The sequence below is a fragment of the Semicossyphus pulcher genome, unplaced genomic scaffold, assembly GCF_022749685.1.
Source record: "Semicossyphus pulcher isolate SPU_LCO1_2020_fin unplaced genomic scaffold, fSemPul1.0.p SCAF_13, whole genome shotgun sequence".
NCBI lineage: Eukaryota > Metazoa > Chordata > Actinopteri > Labriformes > Labridae > Semicossyphus > Semicossyphus pulcher.
This window is the reverse complement of record NW_027211637.1, coordinates 21272514-21289396: the sequence shown is the minus strand read 5'-3', so window position 1 is coordinate 21289396 and position 16883 is coordinate 21272514. Positions and strand designations below refer to the sequence as shown.

Genomic DNA, 16883 nt, shown 5'->3' with positions numbered 1-16883 from the left:
CAAACATTTATGGTTCTCAGAGGTGAATCTTACTGACTTTCTTAAAGCCCCCCTCCAGTGAAACTCAAGTGTTCAACCTTGTAAACATCTCCATGCGGTGTTCATCATGTGCTACAAGACATATCAGAGACAACATAAGCAGTCATCACCACAGCTGGGCCAGTCTGCTTTTAAACTGCAGTGTACCAAGGACAGGCTGAACAACACGTTTTCAGATTGGCAGGTTTGAGACGTCACAAACCTAAGGAGCCAATCCCGTAAATGGATGGGGTGACGCTATGGGTATCATTATGTGTAACCTATGGCAACCACTTCGGCGATGCGCGAGCCAGCTGTAACCGTCATCGTAATTTTTGCAAGCTCACTACTGACTAATAACGTTAACGTTACTACTATTAATTTCAAGCTAGCTAAGTTTCAACAAGTTGCCACTAAATGATGGCAGAGACGTGTTTTGTTTTTGCGTCGGAGGGGGTGGTTTGAGATTTGCATAGTGGGGATTTTTTAGATAGATTTTTAAAAGGTAATTAAACTTATTTTGTAGAAAAAAACATGTCAGACACAATTTATTATTTCAAACAGAGCATTTTATACGTCTTTAAACATGACTGGAGCTGCTCTTTAAAGCTTTGCCTTTGAACTAGCACCACCATGAGGTTTAGTGTGACGTACTTCGAAAACAAAACAAGAAAAAATGGCCCCAACTGTACTTTGTGTTTACTGTTTAACGTAGCAAATGTTAGCTTGCTAACAGCTAAACTAAGATAGTGAAGAATGTAACATTTTACCAGCTTGTCAATAGCATTTGTGCTTTGTCATTGTGAGCATGTTAGCATGCCAACATTAGCATCTTTCTCAAACGACAGGTGTATCTCAGGGCTTGTTTAGACTGCCAGCCCTGAAATGCAAATACTTTTTCGGGTTAGTAGAAATACTAACACACAACAACTACGTCTACTAGCTGCTCACTGAGTTTGTCTGGCCCACGCAGGAGTTCAGCAACACAACATGACATTGCAGTTGTTTGAATTGCAAAATGACGGCTCTCCATTTCTAACGCTGACACATTGTAAAGCTGGATCCCCAGCACACGCACACACTGACCCCTATGAGGCTACCATAGAAAGACATGCCGATAGATTGGTGATGTCTGGACATACAAATCAGATCACTTGAATAAAACAACAGTTGGGACAGTCCGTCTTAAAGACCTTATTTGAGAAACAAATCTGATTCACCTGCAAATAGAACAAAGCCCCAGAGCTGCCTTGCAGAGCTGATGGCAGCGCTGGAGATTTAGTCCTGTAAACTGCGACTGGAAGAGCGTTCCAAAACACTGTTCGCTTCATGTACTTGACCAGATGTATGTATGTCACCCATTGTGACGATTGTACAGGTCTATAGAGGTGACATGTTTGTGTTAGAATGTAAAATTGAGGGAATTTGAGGTCTTTTTATCCCGTGTTTCATTGGCAAAAAGCAAGAATTAGTGAAAAGTGAGAAAAAAATGTAATCCCTTTAACCATCTGGTGACCCCTCTGACCGCCTCACTACAGATTTATGTAGACTAGTCGGTTTTTTAACTGCAATCTTAATGTCACACTGTATGTCCCCCGTGCGCCGCGGCCTTTCCATCGCCCTGTGTTCTTTGCGAGAGCCCGACATGTTCATCACATAATCAGGCAGGAATCTATTTTCAATATATCAGAACATCATAATCCCAGTCAGGGCACCGGGGGAGGCTCAGAGAGCCGGATTTACCGGTCACATGGCTGAGCGCAAGAGGAGGACAGACAGCCAGAGACAGAGAGGCAGCGAGTGAAAAAGCAAAGAAAAAGAGAGAGAGGGGAAAATACATTAATCTAGTGCAGAAGCCGTATTTTATTAGGAGGCACCACAATGCAAACGCATGCAAACAAACTCACGCAGCCGTGCCCCAGTCAAACAGGAGGTTTACTGGAAATGATGATCCCGTTCTTGCTTGATTAAATCATGTCTATGCATATGTGTGATAATCAACGCTATTCCTCAGGGGGACACACACAAACAAACACACACACACACTTTGTGTAATCGCATCCCTGATTGATCAGCTGTGCCGTTAAAGCCTGGAGCTTTGTGGTCATCACAACTGGAGCTAAATGTATTCCGAACCCAAACACGACATGAGTACAGTAAGAAAATAAACTGATGAGAGCTGGACCGTGTCCCCCAACCGCACATCCAACTGTTTGTGACGTAACCGAGCCCAGCTGTGGACTCTGGCACGGTGCGCCGTGTTTGGCTCGAGCTGCACTTTTGTATAGTTGTGAGACAAAATGGTGCTCTGGCACTGTCAAAACACGAACGGCTGTAACGAACAGTAATACACAATGAAAACTACAGTCGTGGTTTCTGGTAACAATGTTTGTCACCCTTTCAATTTAAGAGCTGGGGAGGATTTCAACGCTGAAAGGGAAATAAAGTGCAACAGGATAATTTATGGGTGAACGAGAGGGAAGAATGAGATTAATGAGAGATAAGATAAATGAGATAGACGCCAAAAGAAAGTGGGTCATTAGGGTAAAGATGAAGAGCTGATGCTAAAGACTGGTTAAAGACACCATTCGTCAGCCAGATGTCCTGGTTTCAGCATCCACCATCACATTCACTGATAATCTTTACTCACAAGGCACAGCATGGCGGTACAGATTGGCTCGGATGATCTTCTGCAGCTCGTGGTCGGGGGAAGACTTCTGAAACCGCAGGCTCAGGTAGTGCTTCAGGTCCTTGTTGAGCTTGTGACCTGGAAAACAAAAGAGGGACAAAAAACTGGACGTCAGAAAACCTGCTCTGCTCTGAGCTGTTTATATGCTGTCATTTGACCGAAGGTAAGGTCATGAAAAGCAGTGACATTTCCGATGTCGAAACGCTCCTGGACACTAAAAGGGCACAAGACAGGCCTCGTTTACCTTCCCTAGACAATTTGAAAAGTCCTTCGGAAAATGAGTCAGTATTTTTTGGATTGTTTTAACACGTTCTAATCCAATAAAATGTATTAAAAGCAGCAAGAAGGAAGTTTGTGTCGATTTTGGCGAATAAAAGAAAGATGCAACTACTTGAACACAGCTGTTTGCAGATGAAAGTGAAGGGTGGTGAAATCCCATGGCAATCCATACAACTGTTTTAACACAATTCACTCAAAACAACAAACCTTATTGGGGCACTGGAGACAAAGTCTTGCATCACCTTCGTCATTCAGATACATCATCTGGGCACCGTGAATGTAGATACCAAATTTAATGGTAATCCATCAAATAACTCTCGTGCCAACCTTGTGCTACTAGAGGTGAAGTCGGGGCATCACCAAAGCTAACTGGGTTCATCCTCTGGTGTAAACCTATGTTTGTACAAAATTATATGACAATCCATCTAATAAGTTTGGAGATATTTGCCCGACAGTCTGACCCTGTGACATGCCATCCTAAGAGCCTGGGAGCTAGCATGGCTGAAAATGAAACACCTTTTGACCCCAACATGAACACTCGAGAGAGAAAAGATGATACTCAACCTACTGGATTTTTCTTATTCTTTAAATCAATGTGTTATTTTTTTTCATTAGATGATTATGGGGGGAAAACATCGGAAAAAACATACTGACTGTATGTACTGAGTGGGGTAGGGCACAGAGTACGCAACAAAAAGGTTCATTCAGAGAGAAACTGAGATGGAGGCGCGTTTGGGTAATTGATTAAAAAGAGTCTCTGATTGGCTGGAATTACCAGGCCTACTCAGCATCCATCCAATCAGAGGTGCTGATGCTGCTGGCCGAGTTTGAACCGAGCCCCGGCACTCACAATGGGGCCAGATGGTCAGAGCTCGCTCTCACACCAGGGTCTCATTTAGGAGCATTTAATGATCTCCAAATATATCATCCATGTCTGGGAGACCTGGCAAGCACCTCTTGGGGGAGGTGCCACGGCCTCCTGTCGGCCTCCGCTCACAGCGGAAGGGATTCTCCTGGCTCTGTGCTTTGAGGTGGCAGGGTCAGTGTGCTGACTGAGTGTTGTATTGAGCTAATGGGAATTATATCATGGCTTAAAGTCACAGTGAAAGGGCAGTTACAGCACCTACAGCTTCTGTAAGGTGGTGAATTTCTAGAGTTAGCTTAGCTTAGCATAAAGACTTGGAAAGGGGGCAGCTAGCCTGATTCTGTAAACCAACAGAATCCACTTACTAGCACCTCTAAACTAATTCATCAGTACGGCATTCCTCATTTGTCTAATTCATACTAAAACCACATTTTTATATGCTTGTTTTACCTTTTATGCTAAGCCTGGCTACAAAGAGAAGAAGCCCTTTTCCTTTATATGTCTAACTGATCCATTAAGGTTAGAGTTTGGGCTCAGGTTGAAGGTTTGGGAGTGAAAGTCCAAGCGAACGAGGCAGGAAGGAGGCAGGAAGTGCTGACAGGAAGTGCTGCTGAGACTTTCAGGGACAAGGACACACGGATCAGAAGTATCAGCACAGCAGCTGAGAAAGTAAAAAAGGTCTTAAAGCAGCAGTGTATATCAGTCATCTGCCCTGAGGTGTGGCCCTGTGGTGACATCATCATCTGTCAGCCCCTGCTTCAACATCCACCTCCTCCCCCCGGGGACGTAACTATAAATACTGAAGGATGTAGCACTGATAGCGTGAAGCACCGAGGCCCGGAAGGCAACAACATACGAGCATCTAATACGACGACAATTACCTAAAATTACCTGAGTAAAATAAGTATACTGTATGTCATAAAGAAATGTGAATCATGGTGATTTAGAAAAAACAAAATAGGGGTATTCCTCATTAAGCTAACCCAGCTAAGCTAATAGTATCACAGCCATTGTTCTGATTCTAGTATGGGCTATTTTCTACCCAGAATGGAGACGCTGGTTGACAGTCTACTTTGCTGTATTTTTCCGTTCCTCTACACACACACACACACACACACACACACACACACACACACACACACACACACACACACACACACACACACACACACACACACACACACACACACACACACACACACATAAACGCACACAGCCCACTGTGTAATTCAGTGCAAGCAAAGCACAGTCAGGTAATTGTTACCTAGCAACCATCCAGTGCTGACGACCATCATTACGGTCCCTGCTAGGCAAGCAGCAGTCAGATTGTAAAAGGAAAAAACAGATACAACAGCATTCACACACACTAACACACACACACACAAAACATACACAAGCTTTCTTACAATCAGCGCTTCCTCTGCTGCTCAGTTTACACGTCTTCGGTGATTTGATTTATATAAACACCCCTTTCAAAATAAAATACGTTCACATACATCAGTGTTTGCATTCAGCGTCGTGTCAGTTTTGCTGGCTCAGATGCTTTCCCTGAGATAAGGACCGCCGGCAGGAACAACCCCCCTCCTGTGTGCGTACAGCGAGCAGAGGGCGGGCGGCCCAGGTGTCGTGCTCCATCAATGAGAAAGTCATCAAATATTCAATATTCATGAGGATTAACGCTGTGTGGATCACAGATTACAATCACACCACTGAAGCCTGTGTATGCAGTTCGTACGCTGTTTACTTAGTTTCTCCCTCCATTTTTAACCACAAACACCGTTTAGCCAAACAAATAGCCAGATGTTAAGTTGCTGTGGATGAAGCTTTGTGCAAACTGAAAAATAAAACCGTACTGATGTAGAGCTGCTTGATAAAATAAGCTCCTCTCCGATCCAGACAGGAAGCAGAGTCATGGTTTTATGTGATATATTTCAGCTTTGTCACTGTTTTTTATTTCAAAGTACTTCAGAATGTGCTTCATATTTATATTTCCAATATATCGTAACGTTCAGCTTTAAGAAACTATGAAATGGTTTTTGAGATTGTGAACTAAAACAATGTGAGTTTTTTTCTTGACCCATTTAAAGTTGTTTCCCAGCAGCATGTAACAAAAAGCATGAAAAAGCTTTACAATGCAACAAAAACAACCAGATGTGGTGAGACAACAGGAGATATCATCTCAGCTGCGATACTACAGCGCTGCACTGTTCCACTGATTTGGAACAATACTCACGGTGAATTGTTCTATTCAACCATGAGTATTGAATGGAGATCGTTGTATTGTGTTCGATAAGACACGCTATATTGTTACTAAGAATGAGCGGGGCATTCTCATACACTGTGCTATAGCTGAGACTTCTCCTAGCTATAAGCTAGTCTTAAATGTTCTGATAGAAAAGGGGCTTTAATTAATTAATAAGAAGTACATTTAATGTTAAAAGGACAGTAAAGCTCTTTTATAGCAAACATATCAGTGTATTATTGATAATGTCTTTCTAGATATATAGATAGATAGATAGATAGTGTAACCTGAGTACCATGGCAGCAATGTGTAAAAAGTATGACAACAGAAATAAGAAATAATTCAGTGTCTTTTAAAATCCTTTGAGCTAAATGCTAACGCTAACAAGCCTACATACCTGCCATTAAAATGCTGACATTTTAATGCTAAGAAGGTAAAATGTTTCCTACGCTAGCTATCTTAGCTCAGTGCGTCTACATGCTAAAATTCGCTAACAAGCACAACACTGCAAAAGTAGATTAGCATATGTGCAGTTGAGGAGAGTCATTGTTTCACAGTTGTTTTATCACTTAGTGTTGGAAAAATACATATTTTCACCTGATGATGGTGCTAGATAAAAACAAGGGGATCATACAAGTTAGGTTTCCCACATTCACTATTTTAGCTTAGCGCATTTACATGCTTATGTTAGCAAATTAGCACAACACAAAGAAGGGATAGCATAAGTTCAGGTGAGGAAGTTCTTTTACAGTTGTTTTGTCTTTTAGTGTCTGACAAATTAAAATTCTGACCTGATGATGATATTAGATGAAAAACTAGGGGATCATCAAAGGTAGGTTTTTTTTGTTATCTTACCTCTGCGTGTCTGCATGCTAACATTAGCCAATTAGCACGACACAAAGTCGGGTTAGCGTAAGTACAGGTGAGAAAATTCTTGGTTTCATAGGCTGTTTTGTCATTTTGTGTTGGACAAATAAAAATAAATGACCTGATGATGTTACTAGATGAAAACCTAAGGGATCATTACAGTCCAAGAGTCCGGTGTTTAAGGTTTTTTGTCTGGACCAGACTTGGGGAACAAAAAAAGTTATTTTTCAAGAATTAATTTTTTTTCTGGTTTTCTAGGATAGTAGACTGCAGGTCAGACAAAATAAGCAATTTAAATAATTCATAGGTCATCTTCTGACATTTTGCAGACCAAAACATAAATAAATAAAGGAAATAAACATTAGCCGGTGCCCTAAAAAACGCAAAATATTCTGTCTTTGAAAGTAACTGACAATGAGTCTGTTTCTAGATGATAAGAAGGATCATTTTCTGGAAGCTTGGAGGCAATATTCTTCATTCTCACAACAATGAAATCATCCCATCAGGGGAGAATCTGAGACACAGGAGACGTTGGCGTGCTGAGAGATGTTTCCTGGGAGAGGAGATGTTGGTTGAGCCGGCTGGTAAAAGACCGTGTGTCACAGAGATCGGCGCTATTCGACCCTGGATGAGGCGGAAGAAATATGTGTGAGGATGTGAGGCCTCTGTCCTCTTACAGATAGACAGAGAGTGAAAGAGTGAGGGAGAGAGACGGGTTTAACCCAAATAAGAGTGGATTATACACATCCTCCGTGCCTCCAGTCAGCATTACATAACCTTAAATCTAGTTATGCATCCCTGTCTCATTTTGGGGATTGGGGGAGGGGTGGACGTGTGTGTGTTGATGAACATTTAAGGAGATAGTGATTCAAACATTCTCTCATATATATTTCTGTGACTAAGACACACAGACACACACATTCAATCTGTTTTTTTTATGATTTTAACTGAAGAGGTTGTCTCAAAAGCTGTTTTTAAAGGGTTTAATCTGCATACACATACAGTCCAGACAGAAAAAGGACACAGACATATGGTCGTGTCTGCAACTGCCAAGACGCTGCAGCCTATAGTAGCACATAACAGAGCATAAAACTGGTTTAATCCAGTAAAAACCATCATTGCCTGGTAAATTCGTAAGGATGCTGTCAGCTAAATGCTAATGCCAGCATGCTAACATACTCAAAATGGTTAAAAAGGTTCACTATGGTTGCTATCTTAGCTCAGAACGTCTACATGCTAACATTAGCTTATTAGCATGACACAAAGTACGGTTAGCATAAGATCAGGTGAGGTAGTTCTTCATTTCACAGTTGGTAAGTCAGACGAATTCTGACCTAAAAACGCAGATGCACAATTTAAATCAGTTTTATTTAAGATTTTAACTGGAGAGGTTGTCTCAAAAGCTTATTTTAAAATGTTTGGATGTGTATTTTTTAAATAAAGCAAGGTTCGCAGAGTACACAGCAAATGCATGCATGAAAACATACTGGCCAGATAGCAAAGGGACACAGACATACAGTATGTGGCTGCTTTAAACATCAGCAGAAGACTGCCAAGCAGCTGCAGCCTATAGTAGCACATAACAGCTGTCAGCACTGTGAGTCACAGCTACTTCCTGTCAATCATGCCAGGTATTAGCGTGTTAGTGTTTTTTTTTTTATATTTATGTACAAGTAGCAAAAGATGACCATTAATATGGTAAAATGTCCCTGTGAGTGTGTTTGTTGAAGCTCTGCTCAGCTGCTGATTGGGATTCATCCCCCGTCCTCCAGCTCAACACTGCCCTCTGTGTCTCCGAGGCCTCTGCTTCACACAGACCCGTTACCACAGCAACCCGGAGACGGCCAGTGAATGAGATGAGCCATGTGTGGTCATTATGGGATGCTGCCCCCCAGTGGTGGATCTTAATCCTGTGAGGTTGAAGGAACAGAGATCTTCAAATGTGACTTCAAAGATGGGCCGCTTAATCTCTTGTGGCTGCAGATGGAATTCATTTAAGGACTTAAAACAGTCTGTGATATCAGCTCCTCACTGAAAAAATTGGGATACTGTGGGAATAGGATATACTGTACATATTTTTAAACTTTAGCTTACTAAAGCATCTTGAATATAAGAGTCATGGCACAACTTATGTAAATCATATCTTCCACCTCCTCCAAGGTGTATTTAAAGTACCTTAAAGTAGCAAGCACTTGCTGGCAGCCAGCATCCAATGGAGAGGAGACAAACTAAGCTGTAACACAAAGTCTAATTTGTTTAGTGAAGTATCAACACACAACATTTTTGTCTTTTTTACGATATTTACCACACATGGATGTTTGGGTTACGCACCGCAGCGAGAGAAAATCCCTAAATTACAGCTGCTCTGTGGGAAAATACCGTAAAGTTAATACTCTACAATTGGAAAGTGACTAATTACTATAGGCAGAATACACATTAAAAGATAAAATGAGCACGGTAAATTTGAGAATGGAAACATCCTCAAACAAATTGTTGTTTTACTGCTATGTACGTGCTAAGAGAAAAGGAATTTGCTACTTAGCTTCTGGTGTAAGCTGGTGTGAGATTGCAGAAAAAAAAGACACAAAGATGCCAGAAAAGAGTCTGTATGTACGCAACAGTGGTCGACACATTTCTATTCTTGTGTTTCTGGCTCGTCTTTGTGTGTGTCTCTCTCCCATAGAAGTTGCCGCTGGTATAGATGAGCTGTCAATTGACAGGCAGGCTGCCCTTACTATATGAAGAGAAGAAAAAACAATCCTGCAGTAAATGGAAGACACACACCCACAAGCACACACACACACAGTGGTCTACCTAATGAAACACCACCTGTAGTGATGACAGAGAGGATTATGGTGTAAGACAAGATGCCCTCCAGAGCTCGACCCGACCAGAGGGTGTTGTGCTGAGGCGACTCTGACAAGAGGTTTGGCCATCAAACAAGCAGGTACACCGACCATTGATCTTTAGAATTCAGTTTACAAGTATAATTTGCTTTAAAGAAATAGTTCCATGTTTTGGGAGATAAGCGTGTTAGTTAGAATTAGATGAGGAGTTTGATACCACATTCTTAGCCTCGCATAAAGACAAAAAGAGCAAAAACAATCATTCATCGATTTTTAGGGAGGGTAATATACCCGTCTATTTCTAGCTAGACTCCAAAATCTTGGTACATCCAAGAATCCATCCGTTTCATAACCCCAGAAAAAAAGACAGGTACCTTTTTACAGCACACATGTCGTTTCCTCTCTTTTCCAATTTTTCTGTGAGCTAAGCTAACCTTATGCTAGCTCCAGGTGCAGATTCAGGGCAGTCACATGTATCTCAGTTGTTTAATACGAACAAGAAAAAAACACCTCTTAATTAGTGACCTTTAGAGAGATTTTTTTATTCCTGAAAGAGGCAAGCTAGCTGCCTCCACTTGTTCACACGTTATGTTGAGCTAAGCTAACCTGACCTTACCTGCTGCTAGCTCCAGATACAGATTCAGAGCAGTAGCATGTATTGTTTAGACACAATTAGTGGACTTACTATGTGTATGTGCTGGACTAAAATGATTTGCCTGTTTATTAGTGTGCTTTAAGGAGATGCTTTACCTTGTGAAAAAGTCATACTAGCTCCTGTTTCCACTTGGTATGCTAGGCTAAGATAAATGGCTACTGGCCCTAGCTTCATATACAGTTTAGACTGGTATGAATAGCCTTTTCTAAATTTCAACATGAAAACAAATATGTAATGTATGCATGTATGTAATTTGAAATTCATTGTCAAAATGTCAAGCTCTTCCTTTCACGCTGTCATTTATGGTATCAGATGATACATTTAGACGTGCATTATATTACAAACAGCATTGTTGATTAGAACTAGAGGTATGTTAGAAGCAGGGGTCAGTTAAGGATTTCTCAAGCCCGTCTGTTATCACGTTTTGATTAAGGCGGCTCCGCTCTGTCTGCAACCTTCTATCTGCTCTGCTGTTGTGGCAGAAGAGGACCAAAAACCTAAACACAACTACAGACACAAATCACACTGATTGTCCATTACAGTTTTATGTCTATTAAGCCACGTTCTAAATCTTTAAATTGCCCTCTTTGTCATCACCTCACACAGCTCCTGAGCCATCTCAGGCCTTTAACCCTGAGCACAAAGAGAAGGCATTTCCTCCAGAGGACAAATAATATTGTATTTCCCCTGGCCGATTCCAAATAATGGCCACAGAGAAGGAACTGGAAATGCTGGTTCTTAAACAGTAAATTCCATTGTTTCAGCGGCTTCCTGTGGGTCTCAGGACATCCCGTCAGTCAACACTGGACTCTCCAGTTACAGATGAGAGCATTTAACTCTACATTATTCAGCAATGTAAGGAGGGGCAGTCAGAGAGGGTGAACGTGGGGAGACAAACTAATCCAATACTCCTGCTCTCAGTGGTGGGGTCCACTCGGCTCTCATGGTGCGATAAAGTATCTGCAATCTCCAGCCAGCCATTATCCTGTCTGAGAGGTCATGACAGCTGATACAGAAGACAAGATATTAATGATATAAACACGAGACGCACGCGAAATAAACACACAATCGTCTTCTCATACACACATATGCAATCACACACAAATATAGAAGCAATGTTTTCAGCTTCTTTTGAGCACATACAGACGCCATATTATTGCTGCCTTCCATGAGCCCTGCAATCAGTGTGGCAGGGGTGGAGAGGAAAAAACAACAATCACAGAGAGGGCCGCTGTAAAGCTCTGGACCAGCCCTTTGCCTTCTACTTCTATAATTACCTCCATAAGCAGCCACACCCAGAGCTGCTTTCATGATATTCCAAGTCTAAAGTCATGTTCAGCGCGCCAGGGTTGAGAGGAGACACAGGCAGTAGCTCTGAATGCCACCACATTATCACCCAAAGTGTCTTTCTTCTCCATATTTCTTTGAATACCTTTTTTAAACGGAATTCAAGCAAATAACCGAGCCAATCCAAGCCGTTTATCCATATGGGGTGGGTTAAAGGGCTGTTGAGGCAACAAAGATGGCCGCCGCCTAAGTGGAACTTTCTGAACCCGCTATCAAAAACAAACTGGACACTAGTTTACGTTCAAGTAGTACGTTTTGGCTACCTAATCATTTCATGCCAAACATTTGCGTATTGTGTTGAACTAGAAGGCAAAGGAAAAGGATACTAATACTAGCTAACTAGCTAACTAGCATAGCAGCCTAGCGTTGGAATCCAGGCAACAACTGGTAGCAGTTAATTTCTGTTTGGTAGGAAAATCAGCTCACAGTGAGTTTTAAGATAGTTAAAGAGTACTTAAACTTTTTACCCTGTTGGTGTGATGCTGAGGAGTTGCACTATGACATCACATTTGAGTGTGGTTACAGCTCGCACTATTGTCCAACAGTCTTGAACATATTAATATACTGTATATGTATGATATGAAAACACAGGCTGTTTAGAAAGGTCATCCAGGCTGGTGCATTCAAGTTCTTATGCAAAGCTCCGAAATTCAAAACTTTGACTGCCAAGTTTCCAGTTTTTTTACTCGACTCCTGGAATTAGTTTTTGGATTACAAATCTCATAAATGCCATGTTGCTGTCATATGCTACACAATAAAAGAAATAAAACATTTTTACAATCTAATTTCATAAATGAGGCTCAACGACAACTGAGTCCTGACGACTCAACATACAGAAATGTATAGATAGTTTATTAAGGATCCAGGCGGGCCAGTTCTGACCCAGTTCTCCGGTGCTCTGCTGCTGAGTCAGAGGCAGCAGTGCATGATGGGAGAAGTGGCATGAAGCAAGAGTCACAGACAAAGACATACACACACAGTAGCACACAGCAAGGCGAGCAGAGGCGGTGTGTTCCGCTCCAGTGCGCTGCATCTGTTCGCTGCTAAATATAACCAGAGAAACCCAGGCCTGCCGCTCCCTCCGCTCTGTGCTAACAGCTGAGTGGGCCAAAGGATGGAGGGAGAAAAAAAAGGAGACAGGGAGGAGAAAGAAAGGATGATTATAAGGACTAAGAGAACGACTGGAAGCTTTAGCGAGAGGGTTGAGAGGAGGGTCAGTGTTGAATGATGTGGGCCCAATCCCAGATAAACAGATACTCCTTATAAATTCTGCCGAAAATATTCGAACACAGACTAAACATACACAGCTATTCCTGTCAAATACTGGAACACCAAACTCAACACACTCCAGATGGCAGGATCTCTATTCTCATCCCCTGGGTTCATTTTGAAAGGAAAGGAAAAACAACTTCTGTGCGCCATGTTTGAAAAAAAAAAAAAAAGTAGCTATTTTAATGTGTCCATTGTATCTTTTTTCCTCCCGTGGGTAACATGTGTAACAACACTGATGCTCAAAGCGGGCTGAATCCTCCCCGCCGCTGATAGAAAGCTTCAGTCGGTATGTGAGCATGCCATCAGTTCTAACTGGCTGCCTCTGCTAAATGTCATTGCCTGCCTGGCCGTCACACACAAAGGGCCCCACTGTGATTAAAGTCCCGTCTTTCACAGAAGCCGATGACCACGGGCAATGAGACGGAGATGAGATACACGTCCCCGTCCTCCTTCCTCAGGTCCCTCGGCTACAGCAGCAGACTGGAACACATCAAACCGCGGAGAATAGTGTGTCATCACCAGCCGGCTACTATGATGAAACTCGCAATAAAACACAAGAGGAGAAGCTTCCACATTATGCTTGAATTACACGTGTTTGGATGAAGGAGTGGAAAAGGAGAAGCCTTTCCAGCGGGTGTAATAACCACTAATTTGTACCTTGAGGCCTATAATTTAAGGGCTTGATTTGGCACACAAACAAACCAGAAGTGAGACTTAAAGACGGGACATCATGTGACCTAAATACCCGAGTTCTCCCCTGTGTTAAACGTATATTAATTAACATATATGGAACACCCACTTCTGCAAAAATAGCCGCTCTAACCGAGAGGCCATCCATCAGATACACAGAGCTGTGTGGGAGACGTCTGACAGACAAGGGGCCCCACAGGGACGTTCATTAAATTAATCTGTCATGTGAATTTCCTCAGTTACGTACCCAAATGGAGGCATAGTTTTGTGCTGAGAGGAAGCAGTATTTCAGAAAAAGCCAGCTGGGCAGGTTTGTCCGAGGATTTCGCTTTTAAAGAAGTGTTCTTAACTCGACGGCGAGGCAGCGTTGCCAAGAATTATAGTTTTTAAAAAGGAGTTCAAGAAGAAGTGGAGTTTCAGACAGACATGAAATGAGTCACTTAAAGCGGCGCTCACGTCTCAGGCTTTATCAAAAAGTGTCTGAGAGCGGAGATAACACGCGGCAGACTGACAGCTGGAGCTCAACAGCTGAGATAAGATTAAAGAGAGGCCTTGGATCTTGTTGTTGTGATGCTGCAAACCTTTATAGGTGCACATCAGCACCACTTCTTCAAACCCTAATCATCCTCTGCAACACGTAGTAGCAAGTCACACACACAGACGAAGAAACAAAGGACACATTGACATCATCATTAGGTGTAAAATATTAAAGAGTCGACCAATCAATCAAACAGGAAATCTAACAGCATGTGATCTGTTGTGACATCTTACTTCCCAAACGCAGGGGGACATACGTTGCTTCTGGCTCTTTCGGTGATGCAACAAAGATTGATTTGCCGCGTAAATCTACCATTTATCCCCACAGGTGACGATGTAACAGATGGTCCGGAGAACAGAGGAGTTTGTAAGCGCCGTGTTTATACAGAAACCTGCAAAAATGGAGGAACTTTAAACTAAAAAAGAAAACAATGGATCTGTAACCAACAAGAGGGAACAATGAAGATAAAATGCTTAAATGTGGTTACATTTTCTTCTTCAATCATTGTGCCTTTAAAAAGACTTTAAAGGGTGTTGAAGTGGCCATTCATCAACTATAAGCGAGACCCATCTCTGCCTTGAGCTCTTTCAATATAAAGGGGGATACATGTGTGATGTTACACTGCATTCACACTGTTCAACCTTCATAAACCGCTCTCTATCAAACCATCAAATATCTGACCTTCACAAACTCTCCCTCACAGCTGGGTAACGCCGAAGACAGAGATGATTGCGAGGCGTTTGCGATTGATGTTATGAAGGGAGAAAACCAACAGCTGATGGAAGACGGAGTGAGGAGAAAAGATCAGATCTGGAGCAGTGGATGTAAAAGAAAGGTTCCTGTGTGCTTCCACCAAAGCCTTTAGTGAAGTGTCATTGAAAGTAGAGCTGAAATGATGCTCGCACACATCATCTGTTCTGTCTATTTTAAAAAACACTCTTAATGTTAAAAGATAAATCTCCACATATTTCTACCTGTTGGTAATATTTCCTTAAGTAGTTAAAATTAAACTAATTAAGCTCAGTTATTTTTGAGCTTTAAAACATCTCCTAAGTACAGCATGAGCTCTTGTCTGTCATCCAAATTTGATTATGCAGGTGGGTGCATGTAGCACTGATGTGAGGTGACATCACCCATACTGTCCAATTAAGGAGGTACATGTCAATCCATAAGGTGTCGTGTTTACAGCACTTGAAAAGTGACAGTAAAATGATGCAACTACAGGTGTGGCTTCAGTTTGAGGGACTGACAGTGGGTATCACTGTCACCTCAATTAGAAGGTTCCTGGTTCGAATCTCGGTTCTCCCTGCGCATGCGTTGGTTCCCTCCCTGTACTCCGGCTTCATTCAAAGTCCAAAGACATGCTCGTTAGGTTCACTGGTGACCCGTAGGTGTGAATGTGAGCGTGACAGTTTGTCTGTCTCTATGTCTCAGCCCTGTGAATGAGCAGTCAGTCCAGGGTGTTCCTCGCCTCTCGCCCAATGACAGCTGGGATAGGCTCCAGCCCCAACGCGAATGATGGATGTTTGAGGACTTTTGTTTTTAAACAGTCCACTGATAAACATAAAATGAAGAGGAAATTTGGAGATGAAAAGACAGGAGTATTTTCAAGCTTTAACCCTTCATTGTTATTCATTGTACTTAACAGTTTCTACATCTGTGTTCAGACATCATCTTACATAATGGGATGCTGTGGAACAAGCTGTACTGAGAAGACGGACAACATAAAAAATACAATAATACGAACATTTCTCTGGATGAAAAATGACAACCTAATCACACTTAACATTGATGTGTTGTGATCTCTTAATGAGATTGAGCGCTGCTTCCCACTTGATGCAACCCTGCCTCTGCAGAGTTTAAGTGTGGCTGCTGTGAGAGCTTTAATGAGGAGCTGATTCATTGTGTTTGATGTGACATAATGTGTCAAGCGCTCTGAGCTCTCTCTTAATGAGAGCCTGTTTGTCACCCAAAAATTGCCCACCATTTATCAGGATGCAGAGCGTCAGCCAAATTAAAATGCAGCTTTATAAGGGGATCTGATGGCACAACACAAGCAGTGGTCCCATTTGAGTTTTTCATGCTAGCTTCTTTTTCAGGCTACATGCTATCACGGCTACGTTCAAGGCTGGTGTCACATAAAAAGGTTAAACCCGATTAGTAATTCCTTCCTTCCCACCGCTTTTGTTCTAATGACGAGAAATCCTCCAGAGCTGGAGAGGTGAAGACAATAGGACTGGACAGTTTCCAATGCTAACACAGTTCTTTTTTAACTGGTGATGAATTCAGTGTGTCTGGGAATTGTGGGTCAGATGAAGCAATAGTGTCCTTGTATAAGCTTTCCGGGTAAAATCATGCAAGATAGAAAAAGAACGAGCTATTTGAAGCATCCTCTCGAGTTGTGTGAAATTGTGATGCATAATTTTCTCTCAGTTTGTGTTGATTTACTGGCTAATCAAGAGAATAACTAGCTGAATTGATTGATGAATATCTAATTTGATTTGCCCAATTAAAACTTAGCAAATTGCTTAGCAAGAAAAAACTATTTAAATGTTGCTTGGAAAAATCTGTAGCG

The 16883-nt window shown here is 42.0% G+C and overlaps 1 protein-coding gene across 1 annotated transcript in view; it reads right to left on the bottom strand.

Annotated features, from left to right (window-relative positions):
* The window catches only part of LOC138589276 (membrane-associated guanylate kinase, WW and PDZ domain-containing protein 1-like), a 90481-nt gene that overhangs the window by 55589 nt on the left and 18009 nt on the right, over positions 1-16883 (bottom strand). The window contains exon 2 of the mRNA XM_069659488.1: positions 2669-2785. Coding sequence (XP_069515589.1) covers positions 2669-2785 — 117 coding nt within the window. The remainder of the gene's footprint in view (positions 1-2668; positions 2786-16883) is intronic.